Raw genomic sequence first — 20,072 nt, forward strand, 5'->3', positions numbered from 1 at the left:
TAAATTTATTTATTTATTTTATATTTTATTTTTGGCTGTGTTGGGTCTTCGTTGCTGTGCGAGGGCTTTCTCCAGTTGCGGCGAGCAGGGGCCTCTCACCGTCGCGGCCTCTCCTGTTGCAGAGCACAGGCTCCAGACGTGCAGGCTCAGTAGTTGTGGCTCACGGGCTTAGTCTCTCCGTGGCATGTGGGATCTTCCCAGACCAGGGCTCGAACCCGTGTCCCTGCATTGGTAGGCAGACTCTCAACCACTGCGCCACCAGGGAATTCCCTAGAAGGTCATTCTTAAGAGCTGTTCAAAATGGAAGGATTTTATATAAACAGGAGGGTTGGGCAAAAGAAAAGAAAGGGCTATTTGGGGTCAGGACATCTGGGAGAAGGTGTGCACCCAGGTGTTTTTTTTCTTTTATCAGGTACATTGCTGCTGCTTCCTCTTGGTGAGGGGGATGGAGAGGGCCCAAGTGACAGACAGTCTCATTGGTACTGACCAGAAAATTCCAAATTGGTTGATTAAGATTATACTTCCGGGGAAGGCCAAAACTGCAGTTAGGTCACGTATTAAATCTAGGTTTGATATCATGCACTTTAGCACAAGTGATGCCATTTTGGACCTGTGGTTTTTCTCTGTAACAATAAATGTATGTTTTGGTCTTTCTCCACGGTTCCTGGCTCACAGCTCCCAAAACTTTGGGATTTCTTAGGTAACAAGAGCAATGGGAGCATCTTTTGTTATAATGTTTGGTCTCTTGTCCTCAGTTCCTGAAATCACTTCAGAGCCATAAAGGTTAAATGGGTGTCTTGTTATTCAAAACAAGCTCCTTTCAACCACTCCTGAGTTTATGTTAATGAGGCGACTTGGGAAACACCCAAGAATGGGGGCTGGTTGCCAGGGGAATGAACCACAGGCTTGGAGAGTTGGAACTTTCAGTCCCACTCAACCTCCTGGGAGGGAAGAGGGGCTAGAGGTTGAATCAGGGGTCACATGAAACCCCCATAGAAATCCAAAAGGACAGGGTTCTGAGTTTCCCAGTTGGTGAGTACATTGAGGTGCTGTGAGTGTGGTTTTCTTGGAAAGAGCATGGAAGCTCTGATACCTGTCCCCATATCTTGCCCTATACATCTCTTTATCCTGTTACCCGAAAAACTGTGTTCACCTCTTGGTGGGTGTCGAGCCAGAAGACACAATTGTGGACTGTATGGGAAGATGCAAGAGTCTGGGCTCACTGAAATCATTCCTTTGATATGCACCTCAGCTAGCTGGGACCAGTATCCTGTATTTTCACATCCTGAGTCTCCTCAGGGCTCACCGTAGGGAGTGGCTGCAGTCTGATGGCTGCTGGGTGGCAGGTGTTCTTTTTTCCTGAGTTCCCTCAGGGCTCACCAGCTCACTTTGGAGGGCTGCAGGCGCTGATGACTGATATCCTTTGTTTACTGATATGGCAGGAAATATTCCATTTCTCACAACCAAGCCAAAGATCAGGAGAAGGAAGGATTTATTATTTGCTGCTAAGTAAGGAGATCTTTCCCAACAGCAAAATTGGGGAAGTTTTATGTTAAGGGTACCTGCATATTCATGAGGAGGCTGGAGCAGAGGAGAATTAGCATAGAATTGGGGCAAAGGTTGATAGAGTCCAAGCTTTAGTTGACTGAAGGGTCAGAAAAGGTCAACATCATCCTCTTCTTGGATGGGGCCCTTAGTTCCTGCAGAACTCAAAGATATGTGTCAGTTTGTTATGTATATCCCTTGAAGAGGACCTTGGGACTATTTTATCACTGATCTATGGATTCTTGACTTCTTTTCCTTTTTTCCTACATTCACTCACTTTCCTTAAGATCATTAGTTACTGAGACATGTTTTAGTGCAAGCATTGTGGCCAAGCTTAGATCACAAAATGGCTTAGGCCAAAAGTGGCTTCTTATGTCAAGAAAGCCATGCCTGGATCTCTCTCTCTGGGGACCCCCTACTCTATCTGCTTACAATCTGGCTGTTCCTGAGTAGTATCCTTTTTTATTTATTTATTTAGTTAGTTAGTTAGTTAGTTAGTTTTGGCTGTGTTGGGTCTTCGTTTCTGTGCGAGGGCTTTCTCTAGTTGCGGCGAGCGGGGTCCACTCTTCATCGCGGTGCGCGGGCCTCTCACTGTCGCGGCCTCTCCCGTTGCGGAGCACAGGCTCCAGACGCGCAGGCTCAGTAGTTGTGGCTCACGGGCCTAGTTGCTCCGCGGCATGTGGGATCCTCCCAGACCAGGGCTCGAACCCGTGTCCGCTGCATTGGCAGGCAGACTCTCAACCACTGCGCCACCAGGGAATCCCTAGTATCCTTTTATAATAAACCAGTAATCCCATAAGTAAAATGCTCTTCTAAGTTCTCTAGAGGTGCTTTAGCAAATCAAATGAACCCAAGGAGGGGTACTGGGGACTTCCCATGTATAGCTAGTGGGTCTGAAGCCCAGGTGATAACCTGGGCTTGCAGTTGGTGTGTGGGGATGTGGAGTGTGGGCCGTCGTGGGGCTGAGCCCTTAACCTGTCTGATCTGACACTGTGGTCTCCAGGTGTCACCCAACTCAGGGGCATAGAGTTTGCCTTACAGATTGCGATGAATTCCTCGCTTTCTGAGGTTCCCAAGATACCTTGAGATTTTTGCACCTGTAAGGAGGTGGCCTTCCTAATTTCCCTGATGAAGCTGCTGGGAACCTAAGAGTTTCCAGTCTCTGGAGGGATCAGACAGAGAGAAAAAGTAAATGTTTCAGTTCTGCTTACAAATGGATAATTTACCAAATTGCTGTAAGTCATAATGAGCTTAAGGGAAAGGTTTCCTTATATCTGGAAAAATACAGATTAAAAGCCAGTAGTATTTCAGACAAAACCAAAAAATTATAACCATATTCAGTTTACTCAAGTTTATGTAACTAATCCTTTTTTGTTAACAGTTTTATGAAATCAGAGTTTCCATTAGACTTTTTGAATATCTTACCCAGTTTAGTATGATTTAAAAGTTATCAAAAACCCGTACATGTCAGAAAGTCCTTTCTGTGAATCTTCTTGAAGATGAAGCAGTTTTGCAAAGCATCAGTTTAAGTGTCTTTGAATGATAAGGGACTTAAAAAGGCAAGGTTAAAGATCTGATTACAGTGTTTTTGACAAAGAAGCTTAACCAAGTTGCTGTGACATACGACATTTTAAGATCACAACTAGAATTATAATATTATACCAGGACATATCCAAATTTCAGAAATTTTATATAATTTTTAGAATGTCTATTAATAGCATTTATCCATACAGTATATTCTAAATAGTTTTATCACTCATGTGATAATGCTCTCCATGTAATTTAACATACCAAATGATACTATTAAATAGTTCTCTCTGAAATGCCTCAAGGCCCCTCTGAAACGTCCCAAAGTTAGCTGGAGGGCAAAGGAACTTTAAGTAGATATTTGAGAAGTTTGTAAAAGATGTCAAAAGCAAATACAGATCACTTAAAGGCAAAGAAACTCACACAATCTGTTATCAAAAGCAGCTATCCAAGAAAACTTTATTCTCTTAACAGGCAGAAAAAACCAAGTCCAGTCTTTACTTACTGCTCCCGGAGCTTATAAACTCATCCAACTGCACATTTCCATTTCCACTGACCGAAAGTGAAAATTGGCAGCTGGCCAAGCGGGGGTGGGGGGTGGGGGGGGAGAGGCAGGGAGAATCCCTGGAATGAATAGTTCCTTCCAGCAGCTGCTGTAACTTACTTGAGAATCCCCTCTCAGGGCTGGCTAGCCAGGAGCAGGTTCACTGAGGTCAACCCTGCAAGTCACTGCAGCTGGCAGCTCCAACTCAGGATTGCCAGAAGCAACTAGACGCCCCAAGAGCGCAGCCCCACGTTGGGTGCTAAAATCTGTTACTAAACTCGGGTTCGGCTGCTCGCCACTTAAAAGCCAATAATTGAGAGGCAAGTGTCAGAAGAAAGGAAAGATGCTTTAGTCAGAAAAGCTGGAATCTGGGGAAAAGGTGGGCTCATGTCCCGAGACCAGCTCTGAAGATTCTGCTCAGCCATGACAGTTTTTAAAGGGAAAAAAGGGGGAAGAATCTCAGTGAATCATTGAGGCAGGAGGTTGGATTCTGCATCATTCTCCATTGTATGCAGGCTGTCTGGTTCTCTTCACATGTTATCTTGCCCAGTGATCTGCCTGCAGGATTGCTATGGGGGATGTTGGGGGTAGAGAGCTAGTTACTCTTTCTAGGAAAAGAATCAACAGGTTAGGCAAGGCATGGTGTGCATTCAGGAGAGCACAAGCCAGGAGTTTGGTTAAATTGCCTAGTGCTCTCATTCCTGTATTTAGGTTTTTGAAGGTTAGAGGGGGATAGGAATGGGGCAAAAGAGCTGCTTTCACAGGTAGATAGTGTCAGAATTGAGTTGAATAGTAGGACACTCAGCTGGCGCTGGAAAACCGCTTGTTGGTGTGGGGAAGCCTCTCGAATGTTGGAATTGGTCCCAGAATCATTACAAGTGAATCACACAACCACGCTGAGATACAGGAGTGGGGAAGAAAGAACTTTCAGAAACAATGTTTTGACTGGGAGCCATGAGGCTAAAGACAGAACTGGACACAAGCACTCTGATTAATTTGATTCTCACAGTGGTGTGTAGCAGTTCTGAGACGATTTTATATGTGGACTAGGTTTGAATAAGCAAATTCATCCTAGATCATGAGTCATAGCCAGCTTTCTCACTGTCAGAAGTTACCATAAGAAAATCTGGCTAGAATGAACCCTGTGAACTCTGGTACTAGAATGGAATCAAAATATGAAAAAAAGAATGTGTGCACATTCATGCACACATGCAGTGAGGAGAGCCAGGAGGGCACATGTGGTGGGAACCAATGACTATCGGGGTTTAAGGTTAAGCCCTCTTGTTATATCAGAACTTGTCCTTTGGAAAAGCCGAGGTGGGTCTTCGCAGTTGATCGCAGCACCTCTCCTGTGTCTTCTTTTTACCATTCAGACATGCGAAAGCTTCTTGACTTGAAGCACTTTAAGGATGTTTCTAACAGTACTTTGTCAGCTGAAACGTAATGGAGAAGGATTGTGATTCACTCAATGAGTTTAGCAAAAGTTTCACCAGGACGCTCAGCAGTCAGTTGTTCTTAACCTTTTTTTGTGCCATCTGTGGAAAGTAGACAGCAGTGTAGTCGAGTTTATAGACCTTTTCTCAAAATGTTTTAAAATGCATAAAGTTAAATATATAGGATCACAAAGGAAATCAGTTACAATAAAAGTGATAAAAATATTTTACATTGCGATATAGGACTATGTGCTTCTTAAATAAGACCTGACAGCAGTTTGAATAACTACTATAATTTTGAAGTAGTGATGAGCACCAACAATATTTCAACTGTTATTTGATATAAAAATATCTGTAACTTCTTTTGGTGACAGTCACAGATAACTCAGTACTACTGTGACTTTTTGCCTACATTCATAATCAAAGGGAATGCTACATTTCAGTTAGAGGTTCGTGAAATAAAATATAGTTTTTCCCCCATCCAAGTTCGTGGACTTTGTTGTCCTGCCTTTAGGAGTCTGCAGACCCCAGATTTGATCATCAGGACTTCTAAGTGCAACAGAACTCTAGGCAGTTGAGTAGGAAACAGATCAGACTCAAGCTTCGAAAAGTATTTGGCAAGGCATAAATAACCATTATTCCATTCAAGTAGCAATTGCTGCTCTATACAAAAAAATGTGATGATGTGGTACAATGGCTTATAACTGTGGAAAATCATTTTGATGGAGTGGGCACCAAATCTGCAGAGGCTGAGGTCAACACTGAAGGGCAGGGGACAGTTGAAAATCATTGTGGAAACCTTGGGCTGAGCGGTTAAAGGCAAGGCAAGGAAACATCTCCTTTATTAGAAACTGTCATGTTAAAAGGAAATTTTTTTTCTGCCAAAAAGGATAGGTGTTATCTTTCAATGCTTCGGTTAAAAATGGATTCCATTCACTTAGCATATATAGCCACTGTATTTTATGATAAGTATCTTCAATAATCTCCCCCTACACTTGTATACCACTTTTTAAAGTACATTTGCTTCTCTTATGTCTAAAGTAATTGCTATGTGTTGAACAGTCGTCTACTTTGTCAGTAGCAATATTGAGACTAAGGGGGTCACAATTGTGTCAGCAGGGAAAAATGGGTGTAGTGAGACCCACTGGCTTGTTTCTCAGTGCTGGGCATTCTGCTAAAGATAAACTTCGGTAGAAAGGGGATATATTGACAAAGAGACACAACGAATTCTGTAGTGAGTTTAGTGAAGTAAATCTCCCCTAGAAATAAGAAATGTGCGCAATGTATTGCAGCTTTTGAAATGTAATAGGCAAGTTTCATGAGCATTTTGTGGAGAAGATGGTCTGGCCCATTCTTTCATTCATTTGGATACGTATTGAGGGCCCCATCCAGCCATTGAGCAAAATCGCACCCGCGCTTAGTTGCATCCGTTCTCGCATTCCTCTTCTCTTTGTGCTTGCTGCTGCTGGTCACTCTCTCCTTCTGCTACTTGGCACTGCTCCCCTGCACGTCCCCTCGCCTAGGCCCCTTCACACTTGCATTTCTTACCTCGCTTCTCCTTACCCTGCTTCTTCATTCATGTCATCTGTTTCATCAGGAAGAGGACAGTATCTCATGTCTCCCCCTTCCTTTTTTTTTTTTAATATTTATTTATTTATTTTGGTTGCACAGGGTCTTAGTTGCGGCAGGTGGGCTCCTTAGTTGTGGCAGGCATGTGGGATCTAGTTCCCTGACCAGGGATCGAACCCAGGCCCCTGGCATTTAGAGCACGGAGTCTCATCCACTGCACCTCCAGGGAAGTCCCCCCCCCCTTCCTTTTAACTAGTCCAAAGTTTTCGTGTCCCAGCTCTGTCTTTTAATGAGAAAAAAATGTTCCATGCAACTTTGCCCTGAATTATCTGTCTCCTTATTCTCAAAACAAAATTAGCTAGAAAAATTGAGACAGACACTTTTTTTTTTCTGACTGGCCAGTGTTCCTTTTTCCCAGGTGAATCCAAAGCAGGATATATCTAAGGCACAGACCTGCAAAGATTGACTGATATGTAGGAGAGATTAACAATGGTTTCAAATATGGTGACTCTTGCTTCTTTTTTTCTCTTTTTATCAATAAGCTTTTCAGCGTACACTCAGAACTATTGAGAAAATATATTGCAGTATATTACTACATTTGCTTTTTAATCTGCAAAGCTTGGCTTTGTTTCTTGCCTGTTCCATGAACTGTGTCTTGTCCTAACTAGATCCTAAGCTTCTCAGAAGCTGGTGAACTTCATCCCTACATGTACTCTTAGGCATTTGACAGATGCTCAGTGTATTCTGGGTTTTTTTTTGGTGAATGAAAGGAAAACACTAGTTTTTTAAACAGCTTTATTGATACATAATTTACAGAGCAATATAATTCACTGTTTTTAAGAGTATAATACAATGATTTTTCAGTAAATATACAGAGCTGTGCAACCATCACCACAATCCAGTTTTGGAACATTTCCATCACCCCAAAAAGATCATTGTGCCCTTTTGCAGTCCCTTGTCATTCTTACCCTGAGCCCCAGGCAACCACCACTCTACTTTGTGTCTCTATGGATTTGCCTGTTCCGGAAATTTCTTATAAATTGACTCATATAATATATGATCTTTTGTGGCTGGTTTCTTTCACTTGGCATGTTTTTGTTTTGTTTTATGTTCAGGGAAAGACTAATTCCTCATTTGTTTCCCCTGTACTAGAATTCTACAGAATAGTATTGGGAAGGTATAACAAGCATTCGAAATTGGATGGTCACACTAATGGCAGGAAGAGCTAGCCTTGCAGTTTAACTAAGTTACAACCATGACTCCTTCTGTTATGACCATCACTACGATATTCTTAGGGATCAGAGTAGAATGTCATTACCGTTTGCTGAGCTCTTACTGTACGGTGGGTACCACACTAAACCCTTGTTGTGGATTGCTTCATTAATCCTTACAAAACTTTCCAAAAGGTTATTATCCACGTTTTACAGGGAAGGAAACTAAGACTGAGAGATTTTAACTGAGAGTTTAAAAACCACTTGCCCAAGGTCACATAGTAAGTATCAGACTGAAACTAGTTCTTTCAGGCTCCAGAGCCCATTTTCTTCTTAACCCGTATGCTCTCTTACTAATGAGAAGCTGAAAAAACAAAACTGGCCATGGAAACCAAACAAGCACAGCTGCTTGCAGCCAGGCAGGGTGGGCTGGGGCGCTCTGCTCCCTCAGTTGCCCCTGTGCCCTCACTCATTCCTGCCCCATGAGAGAATTCTCTTCACAGTGGCCAGTCAGTACTCTTAGAAGTCCGGTTTCCTTATCCAAGAAGTTAGAGAAATGTGACATTTTAAGAATGAGTTCCACCTCGAAAGTTCTGTTTCCTTGAAGGTAGAAGTTAATTATCTGGGAAATGTGTTTATTCAGAACAGCTCATTGCCGGATAAAGGAGATATATGTTAACAAACCAATTTGCGATTTTGGTTACAAGACGGTGAATCTTAATGTGCCAGGTTAATCTCCCTTATTATTATGATTTTTTGTAAATTTATTTTATTTATTTATTTTTGGCTGCGTTGGGTCCCTGCTGCAGTGTGCGGGCTTCTCATTGCGGTGGCTTCTCTTGTTGCAGAGTATGAGCTCTAGGGCGCGCGGTCTTCAGTAGTTGTGGCTCACGGGAAGAGCACAGGCTCGGTAGTTGTGGCGCATGGGCTCAGTCGCTCCACGGCCTGTGGGATCTTCCCGGACCAGGGCTCGAACCCATGTCCCCTGCATTGCAGGCGGATTCTTAACCACTGTGCCACCAGGGAAGTCCCAATCTCCCTTATTTTGCTGAAAGAAGTTATAAGAATGGGTTATAAAGTTATTCCCAAAGAAACTGATGTTCCAGTACTTTTCTTCCCTTTTGTGTGTGTGTTCCTTATTCAATGGGGACTGTTCCTACAGCTAAGAAGAAACTTCCCAATTTGCCTGTCTTCCTGGAAAAATCCTCCTCATGTCCTAAAATCTTCCCAGTCAGAAGCTGGACTCAAAACAACAAATAAGGGCCTACCCTATGCCCCTCTGCAAACATTTACAGATGAGGAGATGATGATAAAGAGCACAGGTGAGTGAGCTTCTCAGTTTCCCCACAGTATTCCTCTGGTCGTGACTTGGGCCTACAATGTGAGATCACGTGACATGTGACATGATTGGCAGAGGTGTTCATCTAAGTTTGTGAATGGAATTTTGGACGTTAATTTAAAAAAATTTTTTTGAAAAAAGTGATACATGTCATATTAATAAAATAAAGACTTACCAGTATTTTTTTTCTCCTACAGTTAAAAAATTTGCCCAGGAACAAATTGCTCCTTTGGTTTCAAAAATGGATGAAAATTCAAAAATGGAAAAATCAGTAATACGAGGATTATTTCAACAAGGGGTATATAATTAATGATTATTCCAATTTCAGACTTTCATAAATACCTTCCAGTGTTAAAATGTATGCATGCTTTTAAATTTAGGAATTGTAATGATAGCATAATTTCCTAATCAGAATTATCTGAGATCTCTTTTAGATTGAGATCCTAGTTAAAAATTTTTAATTGAATTAACATTTTAAATTAGAAATACTGTGCTTTTTAAGTAAAAGGCTAGAAGCAAGAGCGATTTCTTTAGACCAGTGGTAATCAACCGGGGGCTATTTTTGTCCCCCAAAGGACATTTGGCAATGTCTGGAGACACTGGTTTTCACAACTGGGTGTGCTGCTGGAATCTAGTGAGATAGAGGCTGGAGATGCTGCTAAAGATCCCACAGTGCACAGGACAGCCTGCCAAGACCGAATTATCCAGCTTAATAATGCCAAGGTTAAGAAACCCTACTTTAAACTTCATACCAGAACATCTACCTGAATCCCTATGTATGTGGAAAACTTAAAAGCAAGAGGTGGTATCTGAATTCCACATTAACCAGGGCAGCCGATTTCTAAGGGAGAGGTTATCAGCATGGGAACCCCAAGGAGAACATTTCAAAACCACTGCACTCTTCATCTCTCCCTTCTCTATAGGTGTGAAGATTTTGTATTTGGAATACCAAGACTATCCCAGAACTAATAGCTCCTACTCAGAGCCATTGGCTTAAATCTTGTCCTGTTATCCTGTTTGAAAATTAGCCTTTTCCACGTAACTGTTTTATTTCTTTTTTTAATAATTAATTTATTAATTTATTTATTTTTGGCTGCGTCTTCATTGCTGCGTGCCGGCTTTCTCCAGTTGCGGTGAGCGGGGGCTACTCTTCGTTGCGGTGCGCAGGCTTCTCATTGTGGTGGCTTCTCTTGCTGTGGAGCGCGGGCTTCAGTAGTTGTGGCACATGGGCTCAGTAGTTGTGGCTCACGGGCTCTGGAGCGCAGCCTCAGTAGTTGTGGCTCACGGGCCCAGCCGCTCCGCGGCATGTGGGATCTTCCCGGACCAGGGCTCGAACCCGTCCCCTGCATTGGCAGGTGGATTCTTAACCACTGCGCCACCAGGGAAGCCCCCCTGTTTTATTTCTTGCTGTTTAAAAGATACCAGCTTTTTTTTTTTTTTTAATACCATGTGTTGTAGTGATTTGTCCAGCTTTCTCTTAGCAATGGGACTTGGGAAGATGGAATCTTATGTGGAGCCACAGTGGGTCAAAGAGCATCTGTGAGTCCGCTTCTCACCCAGATTTCATCTTCGTTGTTTGCAGAACCTCTAGGCTTCTCTGAGAGGTCTTGAGCCACACTCTCCCGAGGGGCAGTTCTCGCAGGCAGGGTCACACGCAGCGACGAGTTGCCTGCCACCTCCACAGCTGCTCTTGCCTGGATGTCGTACCCCCTGGAGGGTCTGCGTTGCACATCCTGCACCAGCTATTCTCGGCCTCGTGTGACTCCTGGCTTCTGTTGTCCCACTTCTACAGAGGTCACCTGCCATAATAACTGACAAATATTTCCAGTGTAGGGGAAATTGGTGACCTTTTTAGAGAAGCAGTGTCTCTGACAGCTGTTAAAGTTATGATAGTCCGGTATTCTCATGCTGGCCCCAGTCTTCATGCACACCCCAATCCTTGAATTCTTCCTCATAGAACATCATTTCTGGTTCTCTCAGCCTTTCTATCCTCCCCCATGTGGTTCTAACTTCATATCAGCTAAGTTTCGCATCAGCTTAGAATATAGCTGCAGCGCGTGTGACTCTCTAGAGTGCCTGGAGAGGATAGAAAGAAGCATTGCCCTTTTACCTGTTCACAGCTTTGGGTCTTGAATTACGTGTGCACACATTCTCTTTCTGAAATGAGGACACTTAAAAACGGAGTGTTATGGACGTTTCATGTTCCAGACTCAGGACTGGTTACTGAACAGTCAGGCAGCTACTGGAAAGCCTTGCCCAGTATTTGGCCATGTTTACCAGGCACCTGGGCCTTGTCTAGTGTGGTTCTAGGAAACACCACCACGTGTGGTCTGCTAACCATCTGGACTTGCTAAAATGGCCCAAAAGGAACGGTCATTCATTTATTATCTCGGCTGAAAGAGTCAAGGTGGGGGGCTGACTCGAAGAGATTTTACGCTAAATGAAACTAGAGATTCCACTGCTTTCTTCAGTTTCCTGATTATATATTTTCTCACTATTCCATTCCAGTATCCTTCAAAACATTTTACCGCTCTTATTTTTGTTTTTTAGATCGCAAAAGGAAACAAATGACAGTTCTAGCATGTAATTTTATCCTTTGCAAATATATTTAGTTTCTGTTATAGATTTTTTTGTTACTTAGAGTGAAAGAGCCATACCAAATTAAGATATACATACAGAATTTTAAAATTAAGCTGATGTGGTTACAAATTATTTTTGAACTTGTTCTTGCAAGGAATTGTCCCATATAAAAATAGCTTTCTTAATCTATGTTTCCTTATTTTTCCTTTAGTTGATGGGTATTGAAATTGACACAAAATATGGAGGAACAGGAGCTTCATTTTTTTCCTCTATCCTAGTGATAGAGGAATTAGCCAAAGTTGATGCATCTGTGGCTCTGGTATGTGACATCCAGAACACAGTAATTAACAGGCTAATTGGAAAATACGGAACAGAAGAACAGAAGGCTATCTATTTGCCCAAGCTAGCTACAGAACAAGTGAGTTGAGATGAGTTATTGAAATGGATCTGATCTTTTCTAAATATAGGATATTTTCAGGAGAAAAGCAGCCGCAGTGTTGGCTTTTCTATTCAGGACCACAACACAGCACCATTAATAACTCAAGCAATGCTCAATAAATTAATGCTACTAGAAAAATACACTCTGCCTCTCATTTGCCACTTGGAAATTTAGGGAATTATCATTGGACAATAAAATTATTTCTTTTTTGGTCCCAATTATATTGTCTAACACCTTTGTTGGTAGTTTCATTTACATTGAGATGTCTTTCTCCTGTAATTATGAAAACCAATTTAATTAAACTTAACATTGAATATGTGTGCTTAGGTCTTTAAATCTGCCTTAGGCAAATAGTGGGGTATAGTTTGGAAAATAATACTGTCAGAATACCATTACTATTTTGATACGTACAGGCTTTTAGAAGTAGCTAAAAGTTTGATTTTCAAATGTTTATTTTGCTATAAGTGGGTATTTGTTATGTGAAGTATAAATATAGGTATCAATTTGGCATTTTTTTCTTTGCATGTGTAGATGGGCAGTTTCTGCCTTTCAGAGACTGGAGCAGGTAGCGATTCATTTGCTTTGAAGACCAAAGCTGATAAAAAGGGAAATTATTATGTCATCAACGGGTCAAAGATGTGGATTAGCAACGCCAAGGATGCCGGGCTCTTCGTGGTGATGGCAAATGTAGACCTTACTCTTGTAAGTTTGAAAACAAAGCTGCTCCCCATTTCCGTCCTAATCTTATCTCTTCATTTCTTTTTCCTACTTCCATTTCCTTTTTAGGACTTAGTCTTAAATTCTTCATTCTCCTCAGTACTGAAAAGATTAAACAACTGACATCTTTTCATCCTCTGATTTACTAATATCCTAAAATAAATACTGCAGTTAACATTAATAAACATTAGCTACATGGAGGACCATTTAATTAATCTCCTAATCTGTTATATAGGAGGCTAATCTTAAATTTTGTAGAATTTCAGATTTTCTATTTAATAATGAAGAATTTAAGTACCTATTTAATAGTACATTTATTTTTAAGAATGTTTTATTCAATTGGAAAATAGACATATAGCAAAATGATAAAGATATCTTGTGTTTTTTGTCTAGTGTAACATTTAATTGAATTAAATTTTAAAACTAAAATAGGTAATAAAATTAAATTTAAAATGTGGAATTCATCATGTAATACTTTAGTGTCACTTAATTTTTTTAAAAATTAATTAATTTATTTATTTATTTTTGGCTGTGTTGGGTCTTCGTTTCTGTGCGAGGGCTTTCTCTAATTGCGGCGAGCGGGGGCCACTCTTCATCGCGGTGCGCGGGCCTCTCACTGTCGCGGCCTCTCCCACTGCGGAGCACAGGTTCCAGACGCGCAGGCTCAGTAGCTGTGGCTCACGGGCTTAGTTGCTCGACGGCATGTGGGATCTTCCCAGACCAGGGCTCGAACCCGTGTCCCCTGCATTGGCAGGCAGATTCTCAACCACTGCGCCACCAGGGAAGCCCCCACTTAATAATTTTAATAGCCACAATGGTTTCTGAAAGAGTAAAATAAATATTAAGGTTCTTGATTTTGAACCTAATGCCCTCCCATCCTTCTTGTTTCATAATACACATGTTGCAATTCTGAGTCCATTAGTATTTACTCCTAAAGTCTGTTTTGTTTTGTTTTTTGTTTTTTTTGCTGCACTGGGTCTTTGTCGCTGCGCGCGGGCTTTCTCTAGTTGCAGCAAGCGGGGGCTACTCTTTGTTGTGGTGAGTGGGCTTCTCATTGCGGTGGCTTCTCTTGTTGTGGAGCATGGGCTCTAGGCGCACGGGCTTCAGTAGTTGCAGCACGCGGGCTCAGTAGTTGCAGCTTACGGGCTCTAGAACGTGGGCTCGGTAGTTGTGGTGTATGGGCTTAGTTGCTCTGCGGCATGTGGGATCTTCCCAGACCAGGGCTCGAACCCGTGTCCCCTGCATTGACAGGCGGATTCTTAAGCACTGGACCACCAGGGAAGTCCCTAAGGTTTGTTTTTCGTTTTCTGTTTACTTTGAACTCTGGAAACAAGGGATCTTATCAGTCAAAGTGTTTATAGCATTTTAAATCTTCATTTCAGGGGTATAAAGGAATTACCTGCTTCTTGGTAGATCGTGATACTGAGGGCCTTCATATAGGGAAACCAGAGAACAAAATGGGAATCAGAGCTTCTTCTACCTGCCCATTAACGTTTGAAAATGTCAAGGTGGGTATCCTAGATGTGGAATGGCTTTGCCTGGAAGTATAGCTGCGTGAGAAAGGCGTCGCGCTATTAGGCGTGCGTAGGAGAGCACTTTGTAAAACTCTTGAACGATGATCTTAGGTTAGGTTATGACCTAAATGTACTTCCCACGAGAGTTTAGGCCAGAGGTGGAAACCTGTCTGCCCAGCAGCTGGCCTCAAGAGCCAGCCCGAGGATTAATCTCATTTATACTTCATAAACCTGGTACTTGCGCATCACACATAGCTTCCGAGGAGTGTGGTGTCGGCCCAGCAAGGCCACAAGATGGGGGTGTTGCTCAGTGAGAGTGGGAAACAGCCAGGCAGCGCCCACAGCTTAGAGTCGAGTCTTAAAAAAAACGAGGAAGAGATAACTAGAATGCTGTGTTTTAGAACTTTACTAGGTCGGACAGGACGTGATGGATTTTCTACCGCTCATTAGAATGTGACCTTTTTGCTCACTGGTGACTGTGTGTGTGCCCACGGGGTGTCCTTGTGGATGTCATGTGAGCCTCACTACTGCACCCCAGCTGTCTCTCTTCTCCTAATTTCCCTTTTCTTTCTCCATTCTGCCCACTCTCTCTCCTAACTGCCCATATTAAGAAGCTAAGTGTATTTTCTAAAATTACCTAGTCTAGATCTTTTTTCAAGTAAACGGTTGAATAGTTTTATGTATTTCTTCTCTCCTCCTTTCTGTTTGGTACACATGCCTGTGTACACACACACACACACACACACACACACACACACACACAAACACACGGCCCTCAGTTGATTTTTGTTGTGATAATAGTCTCAACAGAAGAAAGGTTTACTACCCTTATATGTTTTCTGTTATTCCTAATATTTTATCTTACATTGTAGCATACAGATAAGAGTTCGGGGAAAATTGTTACTCATTTATGTTATTGATTAATTGTATGAGATTTCATTTTTCTAGATTCACCGAATGTCTGTGCTGGGCTCTGGAGGATGCAGTAGTGAACAGCATGGACTTGAGTCCTGTCCTTCTGAGAGCATGTGGGAAACAGTTTAGAGGGAGACAGAGACATAGCAGATAATTTCCTTGGAGTTTAATAAGTAGCATGCTAGAGAATTATCACAGAAATTGGGAATATATGTGCATTAAAAAATATATTACCAAAATGAATTATGTTAAATTAAATTGAGAAATAACTGCATGTTTTTCTTTTCAGGTTCCAGAAGCCAATATCCTGGGACAAATTGGACATGGCTATAAGTATGCCATCGGGGGTCTTAATGAAAGTAGAATAGGAATTGCTGCACAGGTGAGTCATATTTTATCCCTTTAACTTGACTCTTCCACACACAGTCAATTAAAATGTAAAAAGAAAAAATGCAGGAAAACCAATGAGTATTTGGAAGCTTGTGAACACAAGATGGCACCCTTCCCTTCCATGAGGTAAAAGAATAGCTTCTGGCTGTGATTTCTTTAAAATTCCACTTTGGTCAATTATATAATGTCCTGAGAACCAAACAATGGCTTAGTGGTAACAGTTTTTCTGCTTTGAGAGCATTAAAGTATTATCTAATACCTGGATCGATAACTTCTTAAGTACATTATAGATTAAATGTGGTATTTTTTTAAATCAGCTTTTCAAAGTATGTGATTCATTCTGAAATTTTTCAAATTAAGAATAAGTAACATTCTATTGTGTAGTAAGAGTCTCTATAGATAATAAAAGATTTGTTGCTTAGTGTTTTGCATGTGAAAATCAGACAATTTTTTTGATATGGCACTTAAAATGGCAACAATTAAACACATACGTATGATGAAAACTATTCAATTTTTTACCAAATTTGCCCTTATAGCATATTAAATTTTTCTATTAGGTGATATCAGTTATTTTCTAGAATCACAAAATGAATAAAGTCTTTGGTTTTATTATGAATTATTTCATTTTTGTAATGTATTTATTTTTAATCAATGAGTATCCAAAATTCAAAAACTTACAGCTTTTAGATTTTGAAGATGTTGCATATATTAGCTCTTTGGAGTATTTAAATTGTAATTGTACTCTAGTGTTTTGTTTTTGCTGCTGTTAATTTGCTAACAAAGTATCCTCAGATCAAAACAACCCATGTTTCACACAAAACTAGATAATGGATCAGTAAAGAGATCTGGCTTATCTGTTCTTTTTAAAGTTTTTCTGTGATTCAACTTCATCAGATATGACATTAAAAACTACAACACTGGATTTCCTTGTTCCCAGACCTGTAAATAATATAGATGTCTGGCAGTAAATGCACAGCCTGGGCTTTAGTCTAATTACTCCAAGTTATCTTATAACCTAATTAAAAGTTAAGGTCAGAAAAAAAGAGAAAAAGGTAAGGTCTGATAGTTATTATTTCTTGGTTAATACTGTGGATGCTTTTTGGAGAAAGAGGCACATGTAACAGTGAACTGGAGACATCCAACCTCAAGACTCTGTAGTTGTAAAGAATTTAGTTTTTCAGTATTTATAGTGAAAACATTTTACACTGTTTTGGAAAAGCCTGTTTTGACTGACAACTGATAATTACAATTTTTGTGTCAATATACCATATTGTTGGCATATTGTAAACTTTAGTTATAAGGGTTTAATGACATCATCTTCTCTCATAGCCAAAAGTGCAGTGAGTCGCTGTCTCACTTTAATTTACTTTTGGGGTTTTGTTTTGGTTTGGTTTGGGTTTTGTCCTTTAATTTTTAGTGTAATATTCCAGTCTCCAGAAAGTTCAAAATAAAAGGCTAAAGGAAAATTTGAATGAATACTAATGAAATATTGATAAGTTTGTGGGCATTTCCCCCAAAAGCTTTAACTATTGATTTTTCTTTTCCTTTTTCTAAAACCCACATGGTTTGACATAATTAGATAGTGATTTTTTTTATTAGTTATCTATTTTATACATATTAGTATATACATGTCAATCCCAATCTCCCAATTCATCCCACCACCACCCTCCCCTTTCCACCCTTGGTGTCCTTACATTTGTTCTCTACATCTGTGTCTCTGTTTCTGCCTTGCAAACCAGTTCATCGGTACCATTTTTCTAGATTCCACATATATGTGTTAATATACAATATTTGTTTTTCTCTTTCTGACTTACTTCACTCTGTATGACAGTTTCTAGGTCCATCCACCTCTCTACAATTGACCCAATTTCGTTCCTTTTTATAGCTGAGTAATATTCCATTGTATATATGTACCACATCTTCTTTATCCATTCGTCTGTCCATGGGCATTTAGGTTGCTTCCATGACCTGGCTATTGTAAATAGTGCTGCAATGAACATGGGATGCATGTGTCTTTTTGAATTATGGTTTTCTCTGGGTATATGCCCAGTAGTGGGATTGCTGGGTCATATGGTAATTCTATTTTTAGTTTTCTAAGGAACATCCATACTGTTCTCCATAGTGGCTGTATCAATTTACATTCCCACCAACAGTGCAAGAGGGTTCCCTTTTCTCCACACCCTCTCCAGCATTTGTTGTTTGTAGATTTTCTGATGATGCCCATTCTAACCGGTGTGAGGTGATATCTCATTGTAGTTTTGATTTGCATTAGTGATGTTGAGCAGCTTTTCATGTGCCTCTTGGCCATCTGTATTTAGATAGTGATTTAATGGCTACCTAATGTTAGAATTTAGAAACAATTTCTAAGCTTGAGTCATTCAGTTGTTACGGAGATTAGTTTGCAATGAGACAGTCCAGCAAAAACTGTCACCACATCCTGATTAGTTCTTGAAATGTATAAACTGATGTTTTTACCAGCTCCTCTGTGCAGTTGTCCTCAACTCTGGCTGTGCATTAAAACATTAAAGAGTTTTTAGAATGCTGGTGTTTAGGCCACACTCACCACCACCCACGCACCCCCCCCCCCCATTATTGAGCTCCCTGAGATGATTCTCATGTGCTGCCAGGGTTGAGAAACGCTGCTCTCATACGTTCTGATGCCCTACCCACCAAAGCTCTTGTTAATCCTGATCATATACAAAAGAAGACCAGAGGTGACCTTGCACACTTGACTTCTAGAAGGACTAGAGGCAGCTACTCTACAGTCTTTGAGGCCAGTCTTTGAGCAGAATTTCTGAGGCTCACTTTGTGCCTGGAGCCTCAAGCTTAAGGGAGAAGAATCCCAAAAAGTAACCTTGGGTGCATGAGCACAGCCACGCCAGGAGATTTAGCTCCTGGAATCAAATGTGCTCTTCTTCACAGGAAGTTACTCAAATTTTCTCCCAATTACTAGAACTTAAGTTCTATAAATGTAGTGGATGAAGGTCATTAACGTTAGACCTCACCATCTCGGTATCTCTAGTCCTTTCCCTACCCCAACTTTTCAATTTGCCTGTAAAAAGCATTCATAACTTGAATAATTAAGAGCATAAACTTATAAAAAAATAAGAAATTCTGATTTTTTTTTTTAACAGATGCTGGGACTGGCTCAAGGATGTTTTGACTACACTATTCCATATATTAAAGAAAGGGAGCAATTTGGCAAAAGAATATTTGATTTTCAGGTATATAATTATTACCATCTTTCTACAGTGCTGTGCTCTCCCTCTCCCCATTAATGAAGGGCTTTGTTACAAAGCTGTAAGGGAATCCCCTCGGGGATTTTAATGGGAGAGGAAGGAATAGATCTTGGTGCGTATACTTGTGACTGCTTTGACCTTCTCCAGGGACAGAGCAGGAGTCCTTGAGGCCTGGCTATGGCATGTTGCAGGATCCCTTGGTGAGCACTTGGGAGCTGCCTCCTCACTGCTTCAGAGTTCCAGGGCATGGGGTCTGTAGTCAGACTTCCTGGGTTCAAATCCTGGTTCTTTGTCTTACTAGCTTTAGTCCTTGAGCAAGTTACCTCACCTCTCCAAACCTCAACTGCCTCATCTGTAAAATAAAGATAACACTCTGTACCATCTAGGGTGATTCAGAATCAGGTAAATGTTTTAAGTGTTTGGCACATTATTAAAAATAAGTCAAATTTTTAAACCTAATTTTGTGATCATTTATTTTTTAAATCTTGGCAGTTGTTAACAATTACCTGAACTTTGAAATTTTTTAAAGAAGCAATACACGTGGTGGTTTATTTTATTATTTATTTATTTATTCATTCATTCACTCATTTATCGTGGCTGTGCTGGGTCTTTGTTGCGGCGCGCCGGCTCAGAAGTTGAGGCATGTGGGATCTTAGTTCCCTGACCAGGGATCGAACCCAGGCCCCCTGCATTGGGAGCACAGAGTCTTAACCACTGGACCGCCAGGGAGGTCCCTGTAGTGGTTTATTTTAGATTGCAGATTTTAAACAGTTTTTGCAAAATGAATGTGAATTTTTGAACAGGTATATTTTGAATCTGTCAGTGTTCCACATCTAGGCAGGACTTTGACAATGAGCTGTTTTCAGAAATCACAGTTCTCTACCTTGGGCCTGAATGTTACAGGGGCTCCAACACCAAGTGGCGCACATGGCCACCCAGCTAGAAGCTGCAAGATTACTCACATACAACGCTGCAAGGCTTTTAGAAGCTGGAAGGCCATTCATTAAAGAATCATCTATGGCCAAGTACTATGCATCAGAGGTAAAAAAAAAAAAAGTATTTTTTTAAAGATATTTATTTATTAACCTCTTCATTTCGAAATGTTGGTTA

At 40.9% G+C, this 20,072-nt stretch overlaps 1 protein-coding gene across 3 annotated transcripts in view; it reads left to right on the forward strand.

Moving 5' to 3' along the window:
• Nucleotides 1–20,072, forward strand: part of ACADSB (acyl-CoA dehydrogenase short/branched chain) — a 38,534-nt gene that overhangs the window by 12,498 nt on the left and 5,964 nt on the right. The window contains exons 2-9 of one of the 3 annotated variants that reach the window (XM_082406990.1): nt 8,992–9,151; nt 9,366–9,466; nt 11,960–12,166; nt 12,719–12,889; nt 14,287–14,412; nt 15,623–15,715; nt 18,858–18,947; nt 19,866–20,003. In XM_082406990.1, coding sequence (XP_082263116.1) covers nt 8,992–9,151; nt 9,366–9,466; nt 11,960–12,166; nt 12,719–12,889; nt 14,287–14,412; nt 15,623–15,715; nt 18,858–18,947; nt 19,866–20,003 — 1,086 coding nt within the window. The remainder of the gene's footprint in view (nt 1–8,991; nt 9,152–9,365; nt 9,467–11,959; nt 12,167–12,718; nt 12,890–14,286; nt 14,413–15,622; nt 15,716–18,857; nt 18,948–19,865; nt 20,004–20,072) is intronic. The other 2 variants (XM_082406991.1, XM_082406992.1) reach the window with 2 other exon arrangements.

This window comes from Balaenoptera borealis (genome assembly GCF_965194805.1).
Source record: "Balaenoptera borealis genome assembly, chromosome: 10".
NCBI lineage: Eukaryota > Metazoa > Chordata > Mammalia > Artiodactyla > Balaenopteridae > Balaenoptera > Balaenoptera borealis.